A 26,753-nucleotide genomic window follows, 5' to 3' on the forward strand; every position below is an offset into this window, starting at 1 on the left:
AGAATAATTCATCAATAAAATGAACAGGAACATTGTAGTTTTTCTGGAAACAACTTATGATGTGAACTACCCCTGTTGGTGGCTAGTTAAACCATACTTATTCATTAGAGAAACTGTCTCTGGTGCCAAAAAGAAATTTTGAGAGAATGACAGGAGCAGCACACTGATGATGTCAGAGGGCTGTGATTGGTTGATCGCAATGTTGATCCAGGACCGCAATGTGGATGTTGATCCAGGAACACGTTCTACTTGGCTAAATCACGTTGTGCACAGTGCATCCAGTCTGCATACATTTTTGTTTGAGTAATATAGTGCACATTTTTCAAATCTACCCGTGCTTATACTGCCTTGCCACGAAGCATAATATAATACTAACATACACACATGTACACTGACATGTTCGCTGTTATCATGACACAACATAAACACATTTTAAGAGTCGTGATTGATTGTCATACTATACAGAGATGAAGGGAAAGTAGCTACCTGGAAGGGTAGAAAACCTACATCACAAAATCTAAAATGATATAACCTGCATTAAAAAATAGTCAGCAATACTATAAATGATTTGTAGTTCAGGAGTTACAACTTGCAGACACACTGATATAGTCGTTTGACTCAATCAGGGGTCATAATGTGTTCAGTCCACAGGGTGTCAGTGTCATATCAGCGTTAGCTGTTATATTATAGCGCTGGCCCTGCCCCTTCCTCAGAGGTTTTGTTCAGGTCGACACAGAAGAGACAGTACCTTCAACAGTAACCAGTTTTGCCGTTCTGACGGGTGTACATAGACAAGTTCAAAATATGGGATATATTTCAACAGCATATTTTGTGGCTTAGGCATTTTCGTTTTTGGTATGGACCACTGAGTGGATATAATATCAATCAAAGGTAAAACGATGGGAGCCGGAGGACAAAGACGAGGAGTACAGTCCTGGTGGGTAGCCCTCCGTCTCTCTTTGATGCTCAGCTGCGTGGAGCAGGTTTCAGCTCAGATAAAATATTCAATTCCAGAGGAAGTAAAAGTGGAAACTATCGTTGGAAATGTCGGCAAAGATCTAGGACTGGACATCAGTTCGCTGGAGGAAAGACGGTTTCGTATTGTTTCAGGAACTGAAGATGCTCAGTTTGAAGTAAATCAGAACAGTGGCGTCTTGTATGTGCATAAAAAGATCGACCGAGAGGAGCTCTGTGAAAGCGTTTCGCCATGTTTAATGAACCTAAAAATGGTAGCTGAGAACCCAATGGAAGTACATTATGTTGGAGTTGAAATCATAGATGTTAATGATAATTCACCCAGTTTTCAGGAAGAAGAAAAAATATTAGAAATCTCTGAGTCTACTCTTCCAGGCAAACGTTTTCAGTTACCAACTGCACGCGATCCAGATGTTGTAGTTAATACGGTGCGAGTGTACAAATTAAATCACAATGAATATTTTAGTGTCCAAATTCGTGAGAGAGGAGAGGACAAGATACCATTCTTAGTTTTGCAAAAGTCCCTAGACCGAGAAAAGCACCACGAGCACAAATTGATTCTGACAGCAGTTGACGGTGGAAATCCATCGAGATCAGGGACTCTTAATGTCACAGTCATAGTTCTTGATTCAAATGATAACCATCCAGTATTTAGCCAAGAAGTATATTCGGTAACGATACATGAAAATGTCAATTCTGAAACAAGTGTGATCAAGGTTAAGGCGACTGATGTGGATGACGGTTCAAATGGAGATATTGAATATTTTTTCGGTAGTGAACTTGACCCTAAAATATATGACATGTTTAGCTTGGATAAAGACACTGGTGAAATTAGAGTAGAGGGCGAAATTGACTTTGAGAAGGCTGACGTTTATAAGTTAGACGTCCATGCCACTGACAAAGGACAACCTCCAATGAGTACTGATTGCAGGGTAATCATTAAAGTGCTCGATGAAAATGACAACAAACCTGAAATAGAGGTGACATCCCTGTCAAACATGGTATCTGAAGATTCAAAGCCTGGAACTGTCGTTTCTCTTATTAGTATTACAGATAAAGACGCCGGTTTGAACGGTAAAGTAATATGTAGTCTTTCAGAAAATGTGCCATTCGAATTAAAACCATCATTTCAAGATAATATGTACTCTTTAGTTTTGAAACATCGCTTGGATCGAGAATCAGTGTCACATTATGACATCACAATAACAGCTACAGACTGTGGTCAGCCTCCTCTATCCGCATTTAAAACTCTGAGTATTGAGGTATCAGACGTGAATGATAATATCCCAGAATTTCTGCATAATCCAATTGAACTTTACCTGGTGGAAAATAACGTCGCTGGAAACCCAATTTTTTCTATTACGGCTTCAGATAAAGACTTAAATGAAAATGCGGCTCTAACTTATCATATAGTTAGAGAGGAAGGCAGTCAAGTTAAAATGGCAACATTTTTGAATATAAATTCAGATAATGGACACGTTTCAGCGCTAAAAAGTTTCGACTTTGAAACTCTGAAAACGTTCCAGTTCCAAGTTGTCGCCACAGATTCTGGAACTCCGTCACTAAGCAGCAACGTCACTGTGAACGTGTTCATTCTGGATCAGAACGACAACGCTCCAGTCATCCTGTATCCAGTCAGCTCTAACGGTTCTGCTGAAGGTGTGGAGGAGATTCCCCGCAATGTGAACGCAGGACACTTGGTGACTAAAGTCAGAGCCTATGACGCTGATATAGGATATAACGGCTGGTTACTGTTTTCACTGCAGCAAGTTACTGACCACAGTCTCTTTGGTTTGGACCGCTATACAGGACAGATCAGAACACTTCGCTCATTCACAGAGACAGACGAGGCTGAGCATAAACTGGTTATACTGGTCAAAGATAATGGGAACGTTTCACTCTCAGCAACAGCTACTGTGATTGTCAAACTTGTGGAGCCCAAAGAAGCTTTTGCAGCTTCTGATGTCAAAAGTTCTGCAAAAGTTGACAATGAAGACAATGTTACTTTTTACCTGATGATAACTTTGGGCTCAGTTTCTGTACTTTTTCTCATCAGTATCATCGTGCTGATTGCAATGCAGTGCTCCAAAACCACAGACTATACTTCTAAATATCTACAAGATGCAAATTATGATGGAACACTGTGTCACAGCATCCAGTACAGATCTGGAGACAAACGGTACATGTTAGTTGGACCCAGGATGAGTATAGGATCTACTATAGTACCGGGCAGCCATGCAAATACTCTGGTGGTTCCTGACAGGAGGAGAGCATCTGAAGAGGTAAGCACATGTTTCGATTTTAATTAAAGATATTTTTCGCAAACTTACAGGGAATTTATTGTGAGTCACATTAAGATAACTTCCTCTTAACAGGTATGATTAACCTTGGACACATATAAAACAGTTAGTTTACTATGTGAAGTAAATGATATGAAAGTCTTATCAGTGAGCGCACATGCCTCTCTTGAAATTAGAAAATGTGGTGAGGTTATTAATGTCACACCGTATTTCGTGGCGCTGTCCATGGTTTATATGAGATCACTGTCCAAGGTGTTTAAATGTAGTCTTGGCGGTATTGGTTAGAAGTTCGGATTAAGGTTTCAGTTTGGATATCACTTCTTTAAGCAACAGGTTTAGGCTGCTCCACAAGGAAAACTATTGCAACATAACGGCATAATGTGTAGCGCTGTCCATGGTGCTGACACTTAATCATGCTTGGTTATATTGTGGTGATTTTCAGAGTGTAAGCTTTGTGAGCTTTGTGGGTTTTATTTATGGATTTCAGGAACCAAACTTGTGGTTTGATTTTTTTTAGCCTATGTACTACAAATCAATGACTGTGTTGTTTGCCACCCTACTGTGTTTTAGTAATCTGGATATAACTTTTCCACCGGTCTAGGAATCCGGTGGTCTCTATTCATCTGAATTACAAAACTTTATAAGCACACCATTAAAACTTGGTTGAATAATGTTGTCCATTAAAGTGCATTCATTCTGCATTTTTTTTTCGTAAAGTAACATTATTGTCAAGGGAATTCAGTTCGCAATGTTCAAATCTATCAGTGCTTACTGCCTTGACATGAAGCCATAATGTAACAATAATGAAGATATGATCGCTGTTATGTTTACACAACATGAGCACGTTTCAAGAGTCTGATGATTGGTATCATACCATACAGAGATGAGGGATAGTAGCTACCTGAAACGGTAGAAAAATGCATTATTGAAATCTAAAACTGTCTAACTTGCAATACGATAAATGATTTGTGGTTCGGGAGTTACAATTTGCAAACACACTGATATAGTCCTTTATGACGTGGTTTGATTCAATAAGGGGTCATAATGTGCTCAGTCCACAAGGTGTCAGTGTCATATCAGCATAAACTGTTGTATTATAGCGCTGGCCCTGCCCCTTCCTCAGAGGTTTTGTTCAGGTCGACACAGAAGAGACAGTACCTTCAACAGTAACCAGTGTTGCCGTTCTGACGGGTGTACATAGACAAGTTGAAAATATGGGATATATTTCAACAGCATATTTTGTGGCTTAGGCAATTTCGTTTTTCGTATGGACCTCTGAGTGGATATAATACCAATCAAAGCTGAAACGATGGGAACCGGAGGACAAAGACGAGGAGTACAGTCCTGGTGGGTAGCCCTCCGTCTCTCTTTGATGCTCAACTGCGTGGAGCAGGTTTCAGCTCAGATAAAATATTCAATTCCAGAGGAAGTAAAAGTGGGAACTATCATTGGAAATGTCGGCAAAGATCTAGGACTGGACATCAGTTCGCTGGAGGAAAGACGGTTTCGTATTGTTTCAGGAACTGAAGATGCTCAGTTTGAAGTAAATCAGAACAGTGGCGTCTTGTATGTGGATAAAAAGATCGACCGAGAGGAGCTCTGTGAAAGCGTTTCGCCATGTTTAATGAACCTAAAAATGGTAGCTGAGAACCCAATGGAAGTACATTATGTTGGAGTTGAAATCATAGATGTTAATGATAATTCACCCAGTTTTCAAGAGGAAGAAAAAATATTAGAAATCTCTGAGTCTACTCTTCCAGGCAGACGCTTCCAGTTACCGACTGCACGCGATCCAGATGTTGTAGTTAATACGGTGCGAGTGTACAAATTAAACCACAATGAATATTTTAGTGTCCAAATTCGTGACAGAGCAGACGACAAGGTACCATTCTTAGTCTTGCAAAAGTCTCTAGATCGTGAAAAGCACCATGAGCACAAACTGATTCTGACAGCAGTTGACGGTGGAAATCCACCGAGATCAGGGACTCTTAATGTGACAGTCATAGTTCTTGATTCAAATGATAACCATCCGGTATTTAGCCAAGAAGTGTATTCCGTAACGATACCTGAAAATGTGGATACAGATACGACTGTGATCAAGGTGGAGGCGACTGATGTGGATGACGGTTCAAATGGAAATATTGAATATTTTTTCGGTGGTGAACTTGACCATAAAATATATGACATGTTTAGCTTGGATAAAGACACTGGTGAAATTAGAGTAAAGAGCGAAATTGACTTTGAGAAGGCTGACGTTTATAAGTTAGACGTCCATGCCACTGACAAAGGACAACCTCCAATGAGTGCTGACTGCATTGTAATCATCAAAGTAGTCGATGAAAATGACAACAAACCTGAAATAGAGGTGACATCCCTGTCAAACATGGTATCTGAAGATTCAAAGCCTGGAACTGTCGTTTCTCTTATTAGTATTACAGACAAAGACGCCGGTTTAAACAGTAAAGTAATATGTAGTATTTCAGAAAATGTGCCATTCGAATTAAAACCATCATTTCAAGATAATATGTACTCTTTAGTTTTGAAACATCGCTTGGATCGAGAATCAGTTTCACATTATGACATCACAATAACAGCTACAGACTGTGGTCAGCCTCCTCTATCCGCATTTAAAACTCTGAGTATTGAGGTATCAGACGTGAATGATAATATCCCAGAATTTCTGCATAATCCAATTGAACTTTACCTGGTGGAAAATAACGTCGCTGGAAACCCAATTTTTTCTATTACGGCTTCAGATAAAGACTTAAATGAAAATGCGGCTCTAACTTATCATATAGTTAGAGAGGAAGGCAGTCAAGTTAAAATGGCAACATTTTTGAATATAAATTCAGATAATGGACACGTTTCAGCGCTAAAAAGTTTCGACTTTGAAACTCTGAAAACGTTCCAGTTCCACGTTGTCGCCACAGATTCCGGAACTCCGTCACTAAGCAGCAACGTCACAGTGAACGTGTTCATTCTGGATCAGAACGACAACGCTCCAGTCATCCTGTATCCAGTCAGCTCTAACGGTTCTGCTGAAGGTGTGGAGGAGATTCCCCGCAATGTGAACGCAGGACACTTGGTGACTAAAGTCAGAGCCTATGACGCTGATATAGGATATAACGGCTGGTTACTCTTTTCACTGCAGCAAGTTACTGACCACAGTCTCTTTGGTTTGGACCGCTATACAGGACAGATCAGAACACTTCGCTCATTCACAGAGACAGACGAAGCTGAGCATAAACTAGTCATACTGGTGAAAGACAATGGGAATGTTTCACTCTCAGCAACAGCTACTGTGATTGTCAAACTTGTGGAGCCCAAAGAGGCTTTTGCAGCTTCTGACGTCAAAAGTGCAACTAAAGTTGACGAGGAAGACAATGTGACTTTTTATCTGATGATAACTTTGAGCTCAGTTTCAGTACTTTTTCTCATCAGTATCATTGTGCTGATTGCAATGCAGTGCTCCAAATCCACAGACTATACTTCTAAATATCTACAAGATGCAAATTATGATGGGACACTATGTCACAGCATCCAGTACAGATCAGGAGACAAACGCTACATGTTAGTTGGACCCAGGATGAGTATAGGGTCTACCATAGTCCCAGGCAGCCATGCCAATACTCTGGTGCTTCCTGACAGAAGAGGAACATCTGGAGAGGTAAGAACTTTAAAACGATGTGATATATAGCATGTTTACATGTATTCCGTTCTGTCTTTGCTTTTTGCTTAATAGCATTTTTCCATCTCTCTCAATGCCTTTCTACAAAGGGAACTGCAAAACAGGTCGAAATAAACTATAACAAAATATATTACAAACTTGATCATTGTGATGCTCATTAATTGTGAATCTGTGCCGTTTAGTCCAAATTTCTTAAGACATACGGTATTGACCAGACAGTGTTGTTTGTTGTTGTTTCCATAAAAAGAGATGTGGTTTTGCAAATCAGTATAACAAATGGCTTGCTTTCTTTTATTTGTTGTGTCGACAATAGCCACAAAGTTCCACAGTTTTCCCCTTACTTGACACACCATCTGATTTTATAATTTTCACATCTACGTAAGCTGGTGAATACCAAATATTTAGAATAGATAAAATATATAAATATCTTCTGTCATCCATTTTAAAGAGGAAAATCTTCCTAAATGTGACGACTGTCCATGGCACTGAAGTACGCTGACGTATCTCTACTTTGGTGTGTGTCTGTGACAGTTCTGTAAACATTCAACTAAATTTCATAGAACAACTAATGGTAAAGTTTGAAGTTGCTAGCGTTCCTATTGATTCGTATAAGCAATAATAATTTTAAGTCAGGACTACTATTTCTTTTTTTAAGAAAGAGACAGGCAAATGGCCAGGGTCATGTATCTATCCACGTTGCTGAAATGCCTTTGCGTCTTTGTGTTCCTACATAACAGTCTACAGTGATGGAGAATGAAGACACGTAATAAACATTGCTCATTTTGAATGCCAAGCCCATTAACTACAGTCGAATTTAACAAATGAGAAGCCCGTTTTACAATCTATCTGGAGCAATTCTATACATTTTGTTTGCTACACAAAGAGAACAGTGTGATGAGGAAGAACAAAGGTGGAATCGTGATGGTTTGGTCATGGTGATGGTAGATTCTTTAAGTATATTGGGCTAGAACTTCCACGATGACCTCTGGGTGTCAGTGTTACATTAGGAACCCATAGAGACACTTTGTCCCTCCCCTGACAAAGCTTTTGTCTGCTCCCTGAAAGAAGCAGAGAAGGCATTTGAATCGAGCTCGCCATCCGATGGAATAGTGCTGTGGTAAATATGCGACACGCAATAGGTTGGATATAGACATTTATTTCAGTAACGGGATTTTGTGTATTGATATGTGGCTGGATAACTATGGGGACCGAAAGACAGACTCGAACAAGCGGCTGCACCTGGATTTCTTTCTACTTGACTTTACTGTTGCTTTTAGGAAAACGGGCTTTGGCGGAAATAAGGTACTCAATTCCCGAGGAGGTTAAAGAAGCCTCTGTTGTTGGAAATGTTGCGAAGGATCTTGGCCTTGACATCACCTCTTTGATTGACCGACGGTTCCGTGTTGTTTCTGAATCTAAGGACGCATTTTTTGAGGTAAACCAGGACAATGGGGCTCTGTATGTCCATAAGAAAATCGACAGAGAGGACCTCTGTCAGGGCAGCGGCGCCTGCCTGATTGAGCTTAAAGTCATAGTCGAAAACCCTTTGGAAATACACTATGTAGTTGTAGAAATCACTGATGTAAATGACCACTTTCCTAATTTTCCCGAAAAAGAACAGACATTTGAAATAGCTGAACATACATTGCCAGGAAAAAGATTCCAACTGCACACCGCTAATGATCCCGATTCTGGGGTGAATTCTATTCGCACATACACTTTAACGTCAAATGATCACTTTGAAGTAGACATACGTCAAAGCGATGACGATAAAATACCATTTTTAGTGCTGAAGAAGTCGTTAGACAGAGAACAAAAAAACAAACACTCGCTAATCGTTACAGCAGTTGATGGAGGTAAACCTCAACGATCAGATACACTAAATGTTTCCATTACTGTCCTTGACAGTAATGATAATCGTCCGATGTTTAGTAAGGAGATTTATCAAATTGCAATAAAGGAAAATATTCCAGTCGGTTCTTCAATATTCAAAATGAACGCGACGGATCCAGATGAAGGCAGCAACGGGGAAATCGAATACAGTCTTGCAAAAACCTTGAGAAGAAACATATATGACCTTTTTGAGTTGGACAGATTATCTGGGGAGATCAGAGTGAAAGGAATAGTGGACTATGAAGAAAACGACGTTTATAAATTGGATGTTGAAGCATCAGACAAAGGAACACCTCCACTGACAGGTGAGTGTAGGGTCAATATTAAGATCATAGATGTAAACGATAATCCACCACAAATAGAAGTCACATCACTGTCAAATACAGTGTCGGAAGATTCGAAACCTGGCACTGTTATATCTCTCATCACTGTGAGGGATAAAGATTCCGGTGTCAATGGCAAAATCATCACAACCATAAATGATGGCGTGCCTTTTGAATTAAAGCCCTCCTATAAGGAGAACACATATTCAGTTGTCACTAAGGAATTTTTGGATCGAGAGGAGGAGTCACGTTATGAAATAACAATAAAAGCCACTGACTGTGGTGAACCCCCCTTATCGACATTAAAAACTCTTAACATTCAAATATCAGACGTAAATGACAACAGGCCGCACTTTGAGAATGACCCTTTGGAGTTTTATCTTGTAGAAAACAATATTGCTGGAGCGTCAATATTCTCTGTAAGCGCAACGGACAAAGATTTGAATGATAATGCAGCTATTTCATATCATATTGTGAGAGAAGGAAGTCAAAACGACATAATGTCTTTCCTAAATATAAATTCAGATGACGGACACATTTCAGCGTTAAAAAGTTTCGACTTTGAAACTCTGAAAACGTTCCAGTTCCAAGTTGTCGCCACAGATTCTGGAACTCCGTCACTCAGCAGCAACGTCACAGTGAACGTGTTCATTCTGGATCAGAACGACAACGCTCCAGTCATCCTGTATCCAGTCAGCTCTAACGGTTCTGCTGAAGGTGTGGAGGAGATTCCCCGCAATGTGAACGCAGGACACTTGGTGACTAAAGTCAGAGCCTATGACGCTGATATAGGATATAACGGCTGGTTACTCTTTTCACTGCAGCAAGTTACTGACCACAGTCTCTTTGGTTTGGACCGCTATACAGGACAGATCAGAACACTTCGCTCATTCACAGAGACAGACGAGGCTGAGCATAAACTGGTCATACTGGTCAAAGATAATGGGAACGTTTCACTCTCAGCAACAGCTACTGTGATTGTCAAACTTGTGGAGCCAAAAGAAGCTTTTGCAGCTTCTGATGTTAAAAGTTCTGCAAATGTTGACGATGAAGACAATGTTACATTTTATCTGATGATAACTTTGGGCTCAGTTTCTGTACTTTTCCTTATCAGTATCATTGTGCTGATTGCAATGCAGTGCTCAAAATCCACTGACTATACTTCTAAATATCTACAAGAAACAAATTATGACGGGACACTGTGTCACAGCATCCAGTACAGATCTGGAGACAAGCGCTACATGCTAGTTGGACCCAGAATGAGTATAGGATCTACTATAGTCCCAGGCAGCCATGCCAATACTCTGGTACTTCCTGACAGGAGACGGGCATCTGGAGAGGTAAGCCTTTAAAAACAAAGTTTTATACAATATGTTTATACGCATTTAGTTCTATGTTAGCCTTTTGCTTGAAGTTTTCTTCCTAACATGTCTCTACAGCGTTTTGCTCAGAGAACAGTACCTTATATAGCTCACAACAAACTAAAAAATATACTTCTTGTTAAGTTCGTGGCTTTCTTACACACATTCCAATTAGTTTGTTTGCGTTTCTGTTGTTTTTTATTGTCTGATTCATCATAAAAAGTGCTTGTTTATATAGCAAGAGATGTAAAAAAAATACATTTTGTCTCCCTGTATTGTGCATATACATGCAAGTTTAAAATACATTGAAGAGCTCATCATTTGTAATGAGGACAGTCTTTTCCTCTCATTGTCCATGGCGCTGAAATGCAATATATTTTTATACAGCCATACAGAGAAGTTATAATCTGCATCTGGGATATGTGAGCAGTGAGTTTGTCACAGTTTGGGTTTTTAGAATATTCCAAACTCTAACCAATAATTGACTGAAAAAAGTAAAGATGTTTCTGTGTTTGGGTTTAGGTATTTGGGCTTAATTCATGGTTGCTGTCCATGGTGCTGAAAGGCAAGCCGTCAAACTGTAATGCGATGTTAAAGTAACATTGACTAGTATTACTTTTATAAGTCCTATTTCTATATTACGACTTAACAGTTTAAATTAATATGCTTCTTGGTAAGTGCACACCGTCTAGAAAAATGCATCACCAAACTTTTGGATTTGTGAGGGAGGGAGAGAGAGAAAATGCTGAAATTATTTGTGTTTTTCAAGGTGCGTTTCACCTCAGTTTCTGTTCTCACGCCTCTAGAAACATCTAAAAAGAACAATATGCAGTAAAATTTGTTCTCAGTAATTACCTCTAGGTGTCACTATTACATCAGGAAACCACAAACGACTTTGGCCCTCCCCTCACGATCCCTTTCTTTGTCATCTGAGCAGAGCGAAGAAAGCAACTGAATCAAGCACACCAGCCGATGAAATCACGTTGTGCGTTCTGAGCGGGTTGGACATGTATAATTGTTTTTTGCAGTAACAGGCTCCTGTGTGTTTATGTGCTGTTGGATAACGATGGGAACCGAGACAAAAAGTCGAACAAGGGACTGCCCATGGTTAGCTTTTTATTTGGCTCTGCTGCTGTTTTTCGGAAAGCCGGCTTGGGCTCAGATACGGTACTCTATTCCAGAGGAGGTTAAAGACGGAACTATTGTTGGAAATGTTGCGAAAGATCTCGGGCTTGACATCACCTCTCTGATTGATCGACGGTTCCGTGTTGTTTCTGGATCAAAGGATGCTATTTTTGAGGTAAACCAGAATAACGGGGCATTGTACGTCCATAATCACATTGACAGAGAGGAGCTCTGTCAAGGCAGCGGTGCTTGTCTGATGGAGCTAAAAATCCTTGTTGAAAACCCTTTGGAGATACATTACGTAGTTGTAGAAATTACGGATGTAAATGATCACTCTCCAACTTTTCCGGAAAATGAGCAGACATTTGAAATAGCTGAACATACATTGCCAGGAAAGCGATTTCAACTGCACACCGCTAATGATCCCGATGCAGGAATAAACTCTATTCGCACATACACTTTAACGTCAAATGATCACTTTGAAGTGGATATACGTCAAAGCGATGACGATAAAATACCATTTTTAGTGCTGAAGAAGTCGTTAGACAGAGAACAAAAAAACAAACACTCGTTAATAGTTACAGCAGTTGATGGAGGTAAACCTCAAAGATCAGGAACACTGAATGTTTCCATCATTGTCCTTGACAGTAATGATAATCGTCCGATGTTTAGTAAGGAGATTTATCAAATTGCAATAAAGGAAAATATTCCAGTCGATTCTTCAATATTTAAAATGAATGCGACGGATCTAGATGAAGGCAGCAACGGGGAAATCGAATACAGTCTTGCAAAAACCATGAGAAGAAACATATATGACCTTTTTGAGTTGGACAGATTATCTGGGGAGATCAGAGTGAAAGGAATAGTGGACTATGAGGAAATCGACGTTTATAAATTAGACATTGAGGCATCAGATAAAGGAACACCTCCACTGACAGGTGAGTGTAGGGTCAATATTAAGATCATAGATGTAAACGATAATCCACCACAAATAGAGGTCACATCGCTGTCAAATACAGTGTCGGAAGATTCGAAACCTGGCACTGTTATATCTCTCATCAGCGTGACGGATAAAGATTCCGGTGTCAATGGCAAAATCATCACAACCATAAATGATGGCGTGCCTTTTGAATTAAAGCCCTCCTTTAAGGAAAACACATATTCAGTTGTTACTAAGGAATTTTTGGATCGGGAGGAGGTGTCACATTATGAAATAACATTAAAGGCCAACGACTGTGGTGAACCTCCCTTATCGACATTAAAAACTCTTAACATTCAAATATCAGATGTAAATGACAACAGACCGCACTTTGAAAAAAATCCTTTAGAGTTTTATCTTGTAGAAAATAATGTTGCTGGAGTGTCAATATTCTCTGTAAGCGCAACGGACAAAGATTTGAATGACAATGCAGCTATTTCATATCATATTGTGAGAGAAGGAAGTCAAAACGACATAATGTCTTTCCTAAATATAAATTCAGATAATGGACACATTTCAGCGTTAAAAAGTTTCGACTTTGAAACTCTGAAAACGTTCCAGTTCCAAGTTGTCGCCACAGATTCTGGAACTCCGTCACTAAGCAGCAACGTCACAGTGAGCGTGTTCATTCTGGATCAGAACGACAACGCTCCAGTCATCCTGTATCCAGTCAGCTCTAACGGTTCTGCTGAAGGTGTGGAGGAGATTCCCCGCAATGTGAACGCAGGACACTTGGTGACTAAAGTCAGAGCCTATGACGCTGATATAGGATATAACGGCTGGTTACTCTTTTCACTGCAGCAAGTTACTGACCACAGTCTCTTTGGTTTGGACCGCTATACAGGACAGATCAGAACACTTCGCTCATTCACAGAGACAGACGAGGCTGAGCATAAACTGGTCATACTGGTCAAAGATAATGGGAACGTTTCACTCTCAGCAACAGCTACTGTGATTGTCAAACTTGTGGAGCCCAAAGAAGCTTTTGCAGCTTCTGATGTCAAAAGTTCAGCAAAAGATGATGAGGGGAATGACGTGACTTTTTACCTGATGATAACTTTGGGCTCAGTTTCAGCACTTTTTCTTATCAGTATCATCATACTGATTGCAATGCAGTGCTCCAAAACCACAGACTATACTTCTAAATATCTACAAGACACAAATTATGATGGGACACTGTGTCACAGCATTCAGTACAGATCTGGAGACAAACGGTACATGTTAGTTGGACCCAGAATGAGTATAGGATCTACTATAGTCCCTGGCAGCCATGCAAATACTCTCGTACTCCCAGACAGGAGACGGGCATCTGCAGAGGTAAGAGTAATTTATGATCCTTAATAACTGATGTGTCACTTTTATATAGGAATTTCTTTCGGCTTACCAAAAACTTCTTCTAAAGGGAATATGGTGATGACTTTTTAAAACAGGAATTTTGCTATACCTTGTGAACGAATTGAAATATGGTTTTGGTCAAAGTCATTGTAATGTCCAAAGTTTACCCCTACTGTAATTGTAAAATGTGTATGCAAATATATATTTGGTTCCGCACTGATGCGCTATCCATTAAGTTTCGTGTTCGTGGCGATTTTTTGGTCACGTTGTGGTGGTTTTCAAGTTAGGTTTCATTGTCTTGGCTAGATACAATAGCTTTTCTTTTTAATTTTGGCGACGCTTGTCCTAGTATTATTTCAGTTAAGCTCCCAAAATAACAGTACTAACAAGTATTAGCGCTGTACACGGTGCTGAAATTTTGCAGTAAACAAACAGAGTTTGTGCTATCGTCCAGGCCAGCAATGCAAATACTGAAGTGGCCCCCGAAAATCGGGTTTTAGGGAAAGTAACCCATATTTTTTTTTAATATTCACTATAAAGTTGTTGTTTCATATGCTGTGGGCTGTCTAGTGATATTTTCGCTTCATCGTATCGAGATCAGCTTGAATACTCAAGATTTAGTTTCTAATCCATCTATTCTAGATCTAGTTCGTTATAGGTCTCTGTTAAGTGGAATCATGTTTGATGTTCTCTTCCTCCTTCATATTAAATGCAAGCATCGAATGATCCACGGGGTGTCAGTGTTACAGTAGGGAGCTGCTAAGGCTTGATGCAGAATAGACTCTGCCCCTTTCAAACTGTGTTTTTCTGCCCGACCACAAAGAGTGCCATCATTTCGGGATTTTGATCTGTACCTTTCCTACGCGAACATGGTTTTCTGAAAGATAATCTCAGGACATCTGGAGGTGTTTCGAGTGGAGGATATTTGTGGATGCTGTTTTAAATGATTACGCAAAAGGAAACAAAGGACAAAGAGGCAGAATGATGTCTTGCTCGCGTTCCCTGCTTTTGTCTCTGCTGTTTTGTTGCGGTGAGCTTATTTTAGCTCAAATAAAATACTCGACCCCAGAAGAGGTCAGAGTGGGAGCTACTATTGGAAATGTTGCCAAGGATTTGGGTCTTGATGTCAGTACCTTGATAAACAGGCGTTTTCGTATTGTGTCTGGAGCTCAGGACGCGCTATTTGAGGTAAACCCGAACAATGGGGTTTTGTATGTTCATAAAAATCTCGACCGAGAACAGCTGTGTGATAGAAACGGTGCTTGTTTAATGGATCTGAAAATCGTTGTTGAAAATCCACTTGAAATCCATTATGTCACTGTGGAAATAACGGATGCTAACGACCATGCACCGAGTTTTGCCGAGAAAGAAAAGGTAATAGAAATAGCAGAAAACACTTTACCAGGAGCACGATTTCAGTTACCAGGCGCCCGTGATCCAGATGTTGGAATAAATTCAGTCCAGCGCTATAAACTTAGTCAAAACGATAACTTTCATCTTGAAATTCGAGATAGGGGAGAGGATAAAATTCCTTTTCTAGTGTTGCAGAGGCACTTAGACAGAGAGCAGAAAACAAACCATAGCTTGATTTTGACCGCTATAGATGGAGGGACACCGCCAAAATCTGCAAATCTAAATCTTACAATAAGGGTTCTTGATATCAATGATAACAGACCTGTTTTTTCTAAAGAGGTTTATTCTGTTGTGTTACAAGAAAATGCTGCATTAGGCACTATTGTCACAAAAGTTCAAGCAACGGATCTTGATGAGGGAACTAATGGGGATATGGAGTATGCATTCGGAAGTGACATTAATTCAAATGTATTACAACTGTTTAGTCTGGACGGAAATACAGGAGAAATTCGAGTTAACGGACAAATTGACTATGAGACAGCTGATGTTTTCAAGTTAGACGTCCAAGCCTCTGACAAAGGTCAGCCTCCGATGACAACTGATTGTAGAGTTATAATAAAAATCCAAGATGTCAATGACAATAAACCAGAGATAGACGTGACTTCAATATCCAGCATGGTCCCAGAGGATTCAAAACAAGGGACTGTAATTGCTCTCATTAGTGTTGCAGATATTGACTCTGGCCTGAATGGCAAAGTCATATGCAGTCTAACAGACAATGTGCCATTTGAACTGAAACCATCATTTAAAGAAAACATGTTTTCATTAGTGACTAAAGAAGCATTGGACAGAGAAACTGTGTCACTTTATGACATCTCAATAACAGCTACTGATCGTGGTGAGCCTCCTCTTTCCACATTCAAAAGTTTGAGTATTCAGGTGTCAGATGTGAATGATAACATCCCAGAGTTCTCACACAGTCCCCTGGAATTATATTTGACGGAAAATAATGTCGCTGGCGCATCTATAATTTCTGTGAGTTCATCTGATAAAGACTTAAATGACAACGCTGCAGTGTCTTATCGTATAGTTAGAGAAGGTGGTCATAATGATATTGCATCTTTTCTGAATATAAATTCATATAATGGACAAATTTCAGCACTAAGAAGTTTTGACTTTGAAACTCTGAAAACGTTCCAGTTCCACGTTGTTGCCACAGATTCTGGAACTCCGTCACTAAGCAGCAACGTCACAGTGAACGTGTTCATTCTGGATCAGAACGACAACGCTCCAGTCATCCTGTATCCAGTCAGCTCTAACGGTTCTGCTGAAGGTGTGGAGGAGATTCCCCGCAATGTGAACGCAGGACACTTGGTGACTAAAGTCAGAGCCTATGACGCTGATATAGGATATAACGGCTGGTTACTCTTTTCTCTGCAGCAAGTTACTGACCACAGTCTCTTTGGTTTGGACCGCTATACAGGACAGATCAGAACACTTCGCTCATTCACAGAGACAGACGAGGCTGAGCATAAACTGGTCATATTGGTCAAAGACAATGGGAACGTTTCACTCTCGGCAACAGCTACTGTGATTGTCAAACTTGTGGAGCCCAAAGAAGCTTTTGCAGCATCTGATGTTAAAAGTTCTGCAAAAGTTGATGATGAAGACAATGTTACATTTTACTTGATGATAACTTTGGGCTCAGTTTCTGTACTTTTCCTTATCAGTATCATTGTGCTGATTGCAATGCAGTGCTCCAAAACCAACGACTACACTTCTAAATATCTACAAGAAACAAATTATGATGGGACACTGTGTCACAGCATCCAGTACAGATCAGGAGACAAACGCTACATGTTAGTTGGACCAAGAATGAGTATAGGATCTACTATAGTCCCGGGAAGCCATGCCAATACTCTGGTACTTCCTGACAGGAGACGAGAATCTGGAGAGGTAAGCACCGCTTTTCCTAGATTTCTGTGATGTTTCTTCTGGTCTGTTAAAAAATTATACCATAATCACGGCATGCAATTGAACTATATCTTCGTTTAGTTCGGTATAGATTTCAATTTTACAGTTCAATCCATTTTTGAAATTCTGAAAAAAATCTGATTTTTTATTTTTTTCAGTTTTACATTTCAATCATACACACATATTTTTTTTTATATAAATATGTAATTGCCACAGCCAAATTGCAGTCTACATTGCCATATACAGCCATAATAATGTGCCACTAAATTAATATTTTGTAACTCGGGCCACAAGGTGTCAGTGTGACATAGTTTATGTTCTGGTTTTGATGCTGTACGGGCTCAACGCGTATTAGTATAATTTCCATTTCAGTCGTTGATAGAGTCGGGTCTATGGATGCAGGATCAGGCAAATAGAGGGATTTTTTCATGCTTCGGTTTCTGAGTAGGAAAGTCGACGGAATTTTGTTTTCTAACAAAGGAATAACTGTGTTTGGTTTGACGAAGATGTTGCTTTATGTGAGAAACGGGAGACAATGGCCTATGATAGAGCTCTGGTGGGTTGTGGGATTTTTGTTGTTGTGTTACGACAATGGAATATCAGCTCAAATGAAGTACTCTATTCCAGAGGAGGCCAAAGTGGGATCTGTCGTTGGAAATATTGCAAAGGACTTGGGAATTGATCTCACTACTCTAAAGGAGAGGCGGTTTCGTATTGTGTCTGGCTCCAGTGACGTCCTGTTTCAGGTAAATCAGGACAATGGACAGATGTATGTCCATAAAACGATAGATAGAGAGGAATTGTGCCCTGGAAACAGTGTCTGTTTGGTTAATCTAAAAATAGCGGTTGAAAATCCTTTAGAAATACATTACGTTGCAGTGGAAATTACGGATATAAATGATCACTCTCCGTCTTTCCCCGGCGAGGACCAGCTCCTGGAAATATCCGAGCATGTTCCTGTGGGTACACGATTTCCGATTCATGCAGCCCGTGACCCCGATAGCGGAATTAATTCTGTACGTTTCTACAAGCTTAACACAAATTCTGATTTTGACATTGAGATAAGAGAAAACGAGGATGAAAAAATACCATTTCTCCTGTTAAAGAAACACTTGGACAGGGAACAACAGAAAGAGCATCGCTTGGTATTAACGGCAAGTGATGGAGGAAATCCACAGAGATCCGGAAGCCTTAATTTGATTATCATAGTTATTGATACGAATGATAACCGCCCTATATTTAGTAAGGATGTATACACAGTAAATTTACACGAAAACGCCCCTCGTGGTACACTTGTCCTTAAAGTCAATGCCACGGATTTGGATGAAGGCTCGAATAGTGAAATTGAATACAGCCTAAGCAAAACCTTGAAACAAAAAGTGTATGACACATTTATCCTAGATAGCATCTCAGGTGAGATTCGAGTGAAAGGAAACGTAGACTTTGAAGATATGGAGATTTACAGACTGGATGTTCAAGCCTCCGACAAAGGCCAGCCGCCCTGGACGGCTGAATGTAGAGTTATTATCAAAATAATAGATGTGAATGATAATAAGCCAGATATAGAAGTGACTTCATTGTCAAACGTAGTCCCCGAAGATTCAAAGTCGGGCACTGTTATCTCTCTGATTAGTGTGACGGACACAGATTCAGGTGTTAATGGTAAAGTTATTTGTACAATCGCGGGGAATGTCCCATTTGATTTGAGACCATCTATACAGGAAAATATGTATTCTCTTGTGACTATGGGGCGTCTGGACAGGGAAAATGTTTCACATTATGACATTACAATAACAGCCAGTGACTGTGGTGAACCTCCACTATCCACCGTCAAAACTCTGACTGTTGAAGTATCCGATGTAAATGATAACCGCCCTGAGTTTAGACACAATCCTTTAGAGTTATATCTGGTAGAAAATAACGTTCCTGGCTCTTCAATATTTTCTGTAAACGCATATGACGTGGATTTAAATGAAAATGCAGCGATCTCCTATCAGGTTGTTAGAAAGGACGCAGTACAAAATGACATCACATCCTTCCTCAATGTCAATTCTGAAAACGGACAAATATCAGCGCTAAAAAGTTTTGACTTTGAAACTCTGAAAACGTTCCAGTTCCAAGTTGTCGCCACAGATTCTGGAACTCCGTCACTAAGCAGCAACGTCACAGTGAACGTGTTCATTCTGGATCAGAACGACAACGCTCCAGTCATCCTGTATCCAGTCAGCTCTAACGGTTCTGCTGAAGGTGTGGAGGAGATTCCCCGCAATGTGAACGCAGGACACTTGGTGACTAAAGTCAGAGCCTATGACGCTGATATAGGATATAACGGCTGGTTACTGTTTTCACTGCAGCAAGTTACTGACCACAGTCTCTTTGGTTTGGACCGCTATACAGGACAGATCAGAACACTTCGCTCATTCACAGAGACAGACGAGGCTGAGCATAAACTGGTCATATTGGTCAAAGACAATGGGAACGTTTCACTCTCAGCGACAGCTACTGTGATTGTCAAACTCGTGGAGCCCAAAGAGGCTTTTGCAGCATCTGATGTTAAAAGTTCTGCAAAAGTTGACGATGAAGACAATGTTACATTTTATCTGATGATAACTTTGGGCTCAGTTTCTGTACTTTTTCTCGTCAGTATCATTGTGCTGATTGCAATGCAGTGTTCAAAAACCACAGACTATACTTCTAAATATCTACAAGACACAAATTATGATGGGACACTGTGTCACAGCATCCAGTACAGATCAGGAGACAAACGGTACATGTTAGTTGGACCCAGGATGAGTATAGGATCTACTATAGTCCCAGGCAGCCATGCCAATACTCTGGTGCTCCCAGACAGGAGACGGGCTTCTGAAGAGGTAAGACTTTAAAAACAAAGTTTCATACAATATGTTTATAAGCATTTAGTTCTATGTCAGCCTTTTGCTTGACGTTTTCTTCATAACATGTCTTTACAGCCTTTTGCTCAGGGAACAGTACCTTATATAACTCACAACAAACTCAAAAATATAATACTTCTTGTTCCATGTGTAGCTTTCATGTACACATTCCAAGTAGTTTGGTTGAGTTTCTTTTCTTTTTCATTGTCTGATTCATCATAAAAAGTGCTTGTTTACATAGTAAGAGATACATGCATATAGATGCTCAAAGCCATGATGAATATATTTTTAAAATACATTGAACAGCTCATTCTTGGTAAACAGTGAGCTGACTATGACATCTGCCCATGCTGCTGAAATATAATATATTGTTATACAGCAACACAGAGAAGTTATAGTCTGCATTTGGGAAATGTGAGCAGTGAGTTTGTCACAGTTTGGTATTTAGAATATTTTAAATTCTAACTGATAACTGACAGAAAAGTTTGGAGATGTTTCTGTGTTTATGTTGAGGTGTTTGAGTAGAATTCATGGACTAAACTGGTTTAACACTGAACTATTTTTATTATTAGAGGGAAAGGCTGTGTGACTGCTTGTGGTTGCTGTCCATGGTGCTGAAAGGCAAACCGTCAAACTATAATGCGATGTTCAAGTAACTTTGACTATTATTACTTTTACGAGTCCTATTTCTATATTACAACTCAACAGTTTAAATTAATATGCCACTTGGTAAGTGCAAACCATCTAAAAAATGCATCATCAAACTTTTGGATTTGTCAGGGAGAGAGGGAGAGAAAATGCTGAAATTATTTGTGTTTTTCAAGGTGCGTTTCACCTCAGTTTCTGTTCTCACGCCTCTAGAAACATTTTTAAAAAAACAATATGTAGCAAAGTTAGCTCTCAGTAATTACCTCTGGGTGTCACTATTATATCAGGAAACCACAAACGACTTTGGCCCTCCCCTCACGATCCCTTTCTTTGTCATCTGAGCAGAGCAAAGAAAGCAACTGAATCAAGCACACCAGCCGATGAAATCACGTTGTGCGTTCTGTGGATGTGCGATACTGAGCGATTTGGACATGTATAGTTGTTTTTCGCAGTAACAGGCTCCTGTGTGTTTATATACTGTTGGATAACGATGAGGACCGAGACAAAATCTCGAACAAGGGACTACCCCAGGCTAGGTTTTTATTTGGCTCTGCTGCTGTTTTTCGGAAAGCAGACTTGGGCTCAGATACGGTACTCTATTCCAGAGGAGGTTAAAGACGGAACTATTGTTGGAAATGTTGCGAAAGATCTTGGGCTTGACATCACCTCTTTGATTGATCGACGGTTCCGTGTTGTTTCTAGATCAAAGGATGCTATTTTTGACGTAAACCAGAATAACGGAGCATTGCACGTCCATAATCACATTGACAGAGAGGAGCTCTGTCAAGGCAGCGGTGCTTGTCTGATAGAGCTAAAAATCCTTGTTGAAAACCCTTTGGAGATACACTACGTAGTTGTAGAAATCACTGATGTAAATGATCACTCTCCAACTTTTCCGGAAAATGAGCAGACATTTGAAATAGCTGAACATACATTGCCAGGAAGGCGATTTCAACTGCACACTGCTCGTGATCCCGATGCAGGAATAAACTCTATTCGTACATACACTTTAACGTCAAATGAACATTTTGAAGTAAATATCCGTCAAAGTGATGCGAATAAGGTACCATTTTTAGTGCTGAAGAAATCATTAGACAGAGAACAAAAGGACAAACATACGCTACTTGTTACAGCAGTTGATGGAGGTAAACCTCAAAGATCAGGAACACTAAATGTTTCCATTATTGTCCTTGACAGTAATGATAATCGTCCGATATTCAGTCAGGAGATTTATCAGATTGCAATACAAGAAAATATTCCAGTCGGCACATCAATATTTAGAATGAATGCGACGGATCTCGATGAAGACATTTATGGAGAAGTTGAGTACAGCCTTGGAAAAACCTTGTTGCGGAAAGTCTATGATATTTTTGAATTGGACAAATTAACCGGAGAAATGAGAGTAAAAGGAGTAGTGGACTATGAAGAAAACGACGTATATGAACTGGACGTTGAGGCATCAGATAAAGGATCGCCTCCACTGACAGGTGAGTGTAGGGTCATTATAAATATTAAAGACGTCAATGATAATCCACCAGAAATAGAAGTCACATCACTGTCAAATACAGTGCCTGAAGATTCAAAGCCTGGCACAGTAATCTCACTCCTTAGTGTGACGGATAAAGACTCCGGTGTGAATGGAAAAATAATTTCACACATAACCAATGATGTGCCTTTTGAGTTAAAGCCCTCCTATAAGGAAAACACGTATTCATTTGTCACAAAAGGATTTCTGGATCGAGAATTGGTGCCAAATTATGAAATAATAATAAAAGCCACTGACTGTGGTGAGCCTCCCTTATCTACTGTTAAAACCTTTGCCATTCAGATATCGGATGTAAATGACAACATCCCACATTTTGAACAAAACCCATTAGAGTTTTATCTTGTAGAAAATAATATTGCTGGAAAGTCAATATTCTCTGTAACTGCTACAGACAAAGATTTAAATGACAATGCAGCTATTTCTTACCATATTGTGAGAGAAGGAAGTCAAAATGATATAATGTCTTTCCTAAATATAAATTCAGAGAATGGACACATTTCAGCACTAAAAAGTTTCGACTTTGAAACTCTGAAAACGTTCCAGTTCCAAGTTGTCGCCACAGATTCTGGAACTCCCTCATTAAGCAGCAACGTCACAGTGAACGTGTTCATTCTGGATCAGAACGACAACGCTCCAGTCATCCTGTATCCAGTCAGCTCTAACGGTTCTGTTGAAGGTGTGGAGGAGATTCCCCGCAATGTGAACGCAGGACACTTGGTGACTAAAGTCAGAGCCTATGACGCTGATATAGGATATAACGGCTGGTTACTCTTTTCACTGCAGCAAGTTACTGACCACAGTCTCTTTGGTTTGGACCGCTATACAGGACAGATCAGAACACTTCGCTCATTCACAGAGACAGACGAGGCTGAGCATAAACTGGTCATATTGGTCAAAGACAATGGGAACGTTTCACTCTCAGCGACAGCTACTGTGATTGTCAAACTTGTGGAGCCCAAAGAGGCTTTTGCAGCTTCTGATGTCAAAAGTTCCGCAGAAGTTGACGAGGAAGACAATGTTACATTTTATCTGATGATAACTTTGGGCTCAGTGTCTGTACTTTTTGTCATCAGTATCATCGTGCTGATTGCAATGCAGTGTTCCAAATCCACAGACTATACATCCAAATACCTACAAGAAACAAATTATGATGGGACACTGTGTCACAGCATCCAGTACAGATCTGGAGACAAACGGTACATGTTAGTTGGACCCAGGATGAGTATAGGATCTACTATAGTCCCAGGCAGCCATGCCAATACTCTGGTGCTTCCTGACAGGAGATCTGCCACTGCAGAGGTAAGACCTGCTTAAATGTTATTTTTTTTGCCGGTGTGTGCAGAATCACATTTTTAAAATATATAATAATACTATATATATTCCACTTCCTACTAGTTGATTGCATTGAGAATGTTTCACATATACCTTTTTGATGTAGTCGATATATTTCACTTTGAAATATAAGATGAACAAAAGAAATATACAATATCGTGATTAATCCTTTCTTACGTGTCAATCTAGTTTATTTGTTATCATGTTATATAACCAGTGAATCGCCGCTTGGTGTAGTATTTGGCTCTAAGATTATATTGTTTGTATGACTTAAGAAAAATCCGTGTTGTGATAGAATCGCATGGTGGCACTATACAACCAGAAATACGCATCACACAGTTCACCATACATAGGGCTGCGAGACTGTCTATGAAGCATTCAGGAGGGCAGAGCATTATCCTCTGGATGTGATTTTATTTGATCAGTTTTCGCGTCCATACAAATTGCTCGCATTGTAATCGGATACTCTATATAATTAATAGATGTGTGATGACTTGATCGATCTCTTTATAACTGTTGGATTTATCATTTGACACCAGACAATGGAACAAAGAGGACAAGACTCCTGGCGACCGCAAGGAAAATGGTTCGCCTTCGTGCTGACTTTGAATTTGATTTTCGGCAAGGCCACGGGACAGATAAGATTTTCTATATCGGAAGAGATCAAAGAAGGAACTGCTGTTGGGAACATAGCAAAGGATCTGGGAATAGATCCAAGTATATTAAAAGCGAGGGGGTTTCGTATTGTTTCCGGCTCCACCGAACCCCTTTTCCAGGTAAACCAAGACGATGGGGTTTTATTCGTAAATCGTAATATTGACCGAGAAGAAATATGCCAGCGGACCAGTGTATGTCTGATAAACCTTAAAAGTGTGCTAGAGAACCCACTAGAGATCCATTATGTTGCTGTGGAAGTGTTAGATGTAAATGACCACTCGCCCTCTTTCCCGGAGAAAAACAAAAGGCTAGAGATTTCAGAGTCCACCTTACCGGGAACAAGATTTCAGTTGCATGCTGCTCTCGATCCGGATGGCGGTGTGAATTCCGTCCAACAGTATAAACTAAGTCAAAATAATATTTTTCGACTAGAAGTGAAGGACCGCGGGAAAGATGGCAAAGTCCCTGTTTTACAAATACAAAGCCCGTTAGACAGAGAGGTCTCTAGCAGCCATAAACTACTGCTTACAGCCCTGGATGGGGGTAAACCTCCGAAATCAGGGACCATGGAGATATTAGTAGATGTATTAGATGTGAACGACAATGCACCTGTTTTTACAAAAGATGTATATTCCACAGAGATAAGTGAAAATTCACCAGTTGGCACAATAGTCATACGAGTAAACGCCACAGATTTGGACGAAGGTTTGAATGGCGAAGTAAGTTATTCTTTTGGTAATGTTAATAATAAGGTGCGTGAACTCTTTGATGTCAACCCGAGCACAGGTGAAATAACCGTGAAAGGACAATTAGACTATGAAGTGGATGACAGTTACGAGATAGACATTCAAGCATCTGACAGCGGTGCTGTTCCATTTAGGACAGAAAAAAGCGTTACTGTAAATATTATGGACGTAAATGACAATGCACCTGTAATTGACGTAACGTCCCTGTCTAACAAAATTTCAGAGGATGCTAGACCCGGAACTACAGTAGCACTTCTTAGTATTACTGACTTGGACTCTGGAGTAAACGGAAAAGTTATCAGCTTTGTTAAAGGCGATGTCCCTTTCACACTCACGCCTTCCATTCAAGACAACATGTTCGCTGTTGTAACAAAAACACAACTCGACAGGGAAAACAAATCGATGTATGATGTAACAATAATCGCTAAAGACGCAGGTGAACTAGCCTTAACATCTGAAAAGACATTAAGAGTTGTTGTATCCGACATAAACGATAATAGTCCAGAGTTTTCAAAGAGCCGATATAATTTTCATGTCACTGAGAATAACTCTCCAGGACTGTCGTTATTTTCTTTAATCGCGTCTGATCGTGATGAGGGAGACAATGCTGTTATTTCGTATCATATTCTCAGAGATGCCGCTTATGAAAATAAAGTGACATCATTTCTTAACATCAACTCTGAAAATGGAGATGTTTTGGCGCTAAAAAGTTTCGACTTTGAAACTCTGAAAACGTTCCAGTTCCAAGTTGTCGCCACAGATTCTGGAACTCCGTCACTAAGCAGCAACGTCACAGTGAACGTGTTCATTCTGGATCAGAACGACAACGCTCCAGTCATCCTGTATCCAGTCAGCTCTAACGGTTCTGCTGAAGGTGTGGAGGAGATTCCCCGCAATGTGAACACAGGACACTTGGTGACTAAAGTCAGAGCCTATGACGCTGATATAGGATATAACGGCTGGTTACTCTTTTCACTGCAGCAAGTTACTGACCACAGTCTCTTTGGTTTGGACCGCTATACAGGACAGATTAGAACACTTCGCTCATTCACAGAGACAGACGAAGCTGAGCATAAACTGGTCATACTGGTCAAAGATAATGGGAACGTTTCACTCTCGGCAACAGCTACTGTGATTGTCAAACTTGTGGAGCCCAAAGAAGCTTTTGCAGCTTCTGATGTTAAAAGTTCTGCAAAAGTTGACGAGGAAGACAATGTGACATTTTATCTGATGATAACTTTGGGCTCAGTGTCTGTACTTTTTGTCATCAGTATCATCGTGCTGATTGCAATGCAGTGTTCCAAATCCACAGACTATACATCCAAATACCTACAAGAAACAAATTATGATGGGACACTGTGTCACAGTATCCAGTACAGATCTGGAGACAAACGGTACATGTTAGTTGGACCCAGGATGAGTATAGGATCTACTATAGTCCCAGGCAGCCATGCCAATACTCTGGTGCTTCCTGACAGGAGGAGAGCATCTGGAGAGGTAAGACTTTAAAATATCCTAGCCCATTTTGTTTGTCTCTCCTGTACATAAATATACACTCCATGACCATTATGATTACCAAAAACAACGAACTAATGGACTAAATAATTACCTTCCTCTGTGAAGAAAG

At 40.1% G+C, this 26,753-nt stretch overlaps 7 protein-coding genes across 7 annotated transcripts; all 7 read left to right on the forward strand.

Annotated features, from left to right (window-relative positions):
* Window positions 1-899: 899 nt before the first annotated feature.
* On the forward strand, window positions 900-3,356 carry LOC122990983 (protocadherin alpha-8-like). Its single transcript, XM_044364573.1, has 2 exons — window positions 900-3,257; window positions 3,351-3,356. The coding sequence occupies exons 1-2, from the start codon at window positions 900-902 to the stop codon at window positions 3,354-3,356; spliced, it is 2,364 nt and encodes a 787-aa protein (XP_044220508.1).
* A 1,228-nt stretch (window positions 3,357-4,584) lies between these two features.
* LOC122990984 (protocadherin alpha-8-like) lies at window positions 4,585-7,730 on the forward strand. The gene is made up of 2 exons (XM_044364574.1): window positions 4,585-6,942; window positions 7,701-7,730. Exons 1-2 carry the CDS (start codon window positions 4,585-4,587, stop codon window positions 7,728-7,730), a joined length of 2,388 nt encoding a protein of 795 aa, XP_044220509.1.
* A 434-nt stretch (window positions 7,731-8,164) lies between these two features.
* Window positions 8,165-10,531, forward strand: LOC122989845 (protocadherin alpha-8-like). Its single transcript, XM_044362862.1, has one exon. It carries the CDS (start codon window positions 8,165-8,167, stop codon window positions 10,529-10,531), a length of 2,367 nt encoding a protein of 788 aa, XP_044218797.1.
* A 1,057-nt stretch (window positions 10,532-11,588) lies between these two features.
* LOC122990985 (protocadherin alpha-3-like) lies at window positions 11,589-13,985 on the forward strand. Its single transcript, XM_044364575.1, has one exon. The coding sequence runs from the start codon at window positions 11,589-11,591 to the stop codon at window positions 13,983-13,985; it is 2,397 nt and encodes a 798-aa protein (XP_044220510.1).
* Window positions 13,986-14,948: 963 nt separating this feature from the next.
* On the forward strand, window positions 14,949-17,318 carry LOC122990986 (protocadherin alpha-8-like). Its single transcript, XM_044364576.1, has one exon. It carries the CDS (start codon window positions 14,961-14,963, stop codon window positions 17,316-17,318), a length of 2,358 nt encoding a protein of 785 aa, XP_044220511.1. The 5' UTR covers window positions 14,949-14,960.
* Window positions 17,319-17,812: 494 nt separating this feature from the next.
* Window positions 17,813-20,188, forward strand: LOC122990987 (protocadherin alpha-5-like). Its single transcript, XM_044364577.1, has one exon. The coding sequence runs from the start codon at window positions 17,813-17,815 to the stop codon at window positions 20,186-20,188; it is 2,376 nt and encodes a 791-aa protein (XP_044220512.1).
* Window positions 20,189-24,255: 4,067 nt separating this feature from the next.
* Window positions 24,256-26,635, forward strand: LOC122989844 (protocadherin alpha-8-like). The gene has a single exon (XM_044362861.1). It carries the CDS (start codon window positions 24,266-24,268, stop codon window positions 26,633-26,635), a length of 2,370 nt encoding a protein of 789 aa, XP_044218796.1. The 5' UTR covers window positions 24,256-24,265.
* Window positions 26,636-26,753: the final 118 nt, after the last annotated feature.

This window comes from Thunnus albacares, chromosome 10 (assembly GCF_914725855.1).
Source record: "Thunnus albacares chromosome 10, fThuAlb1.1, whole genome shotgun sequence".
In the NCBI taxonomy this organism is placed as follows: domain Eukaryota; kingdom Metazoa; phylum Chordata; class Actinopteri; order Scombriformes; family Scombridae; genus Thunnus; species Thunnus albacares.

Excerpts from the sequence above, each read along its gene's own strand:
- LOC122990983 (XM_044364573.1), top strand. The coding sequence starts at position 900 with ATGGGAGCCGGAGGACAAAGACGAGGAGTACAGTCCTGGTGGGTAGCC.
- LOC122990987 (XM_044364577.1), top strand. The coding sequence starts at position 17,813 with ATGTTGCTTTATGTGAGAAACGGGAGACAATGGCCTATGATAGAGCTC.
- LOC122990986 (XM_044364576.1), top strand. The coding sequence starts at position 14,961 with ATGATGTCTTGCTCGCGTTCCCTGCTTTTGTCTCTGCTGTTTTGTTGC.
- LOC122989844 (XM_044362861.1), top strand. The coding sequence starts at position 24,266 with ATGGAACAAAGAGGACAAGACTCCTGGCGACCGCAAGGAAAATGGTTC.
- LOC122990985 (XM_044364575.1), top strand. The coding sequence starts at position 11,589 with ATGTGCTGTTGGATAACGATGGGAACCGAGACAAAAAGTCGAACAAGG.
- LOC122990984 (XM_044364574.1), top strand. The coding sequence starts at position 4,585 with ATGGGAACCGGAGGACAAAGACGAGGAGTACAGTCCTGGTGGGTAGCC. Across the intron at positions 6,943-7,700 it reads GAAGAGGAACATCTGGAGAG|TCTACAGTGATGGAGAATGA; the intron begins GTAAGAACTTTA and ends CCTACATAACAG.
- LOC122989845 (XM_044362862.1), top strand. The coding sequence starts at position 8,165 with ATGGGGACCGAAAGACAGACTCGAACAAGCGGCTGCACCTGGATTTCT.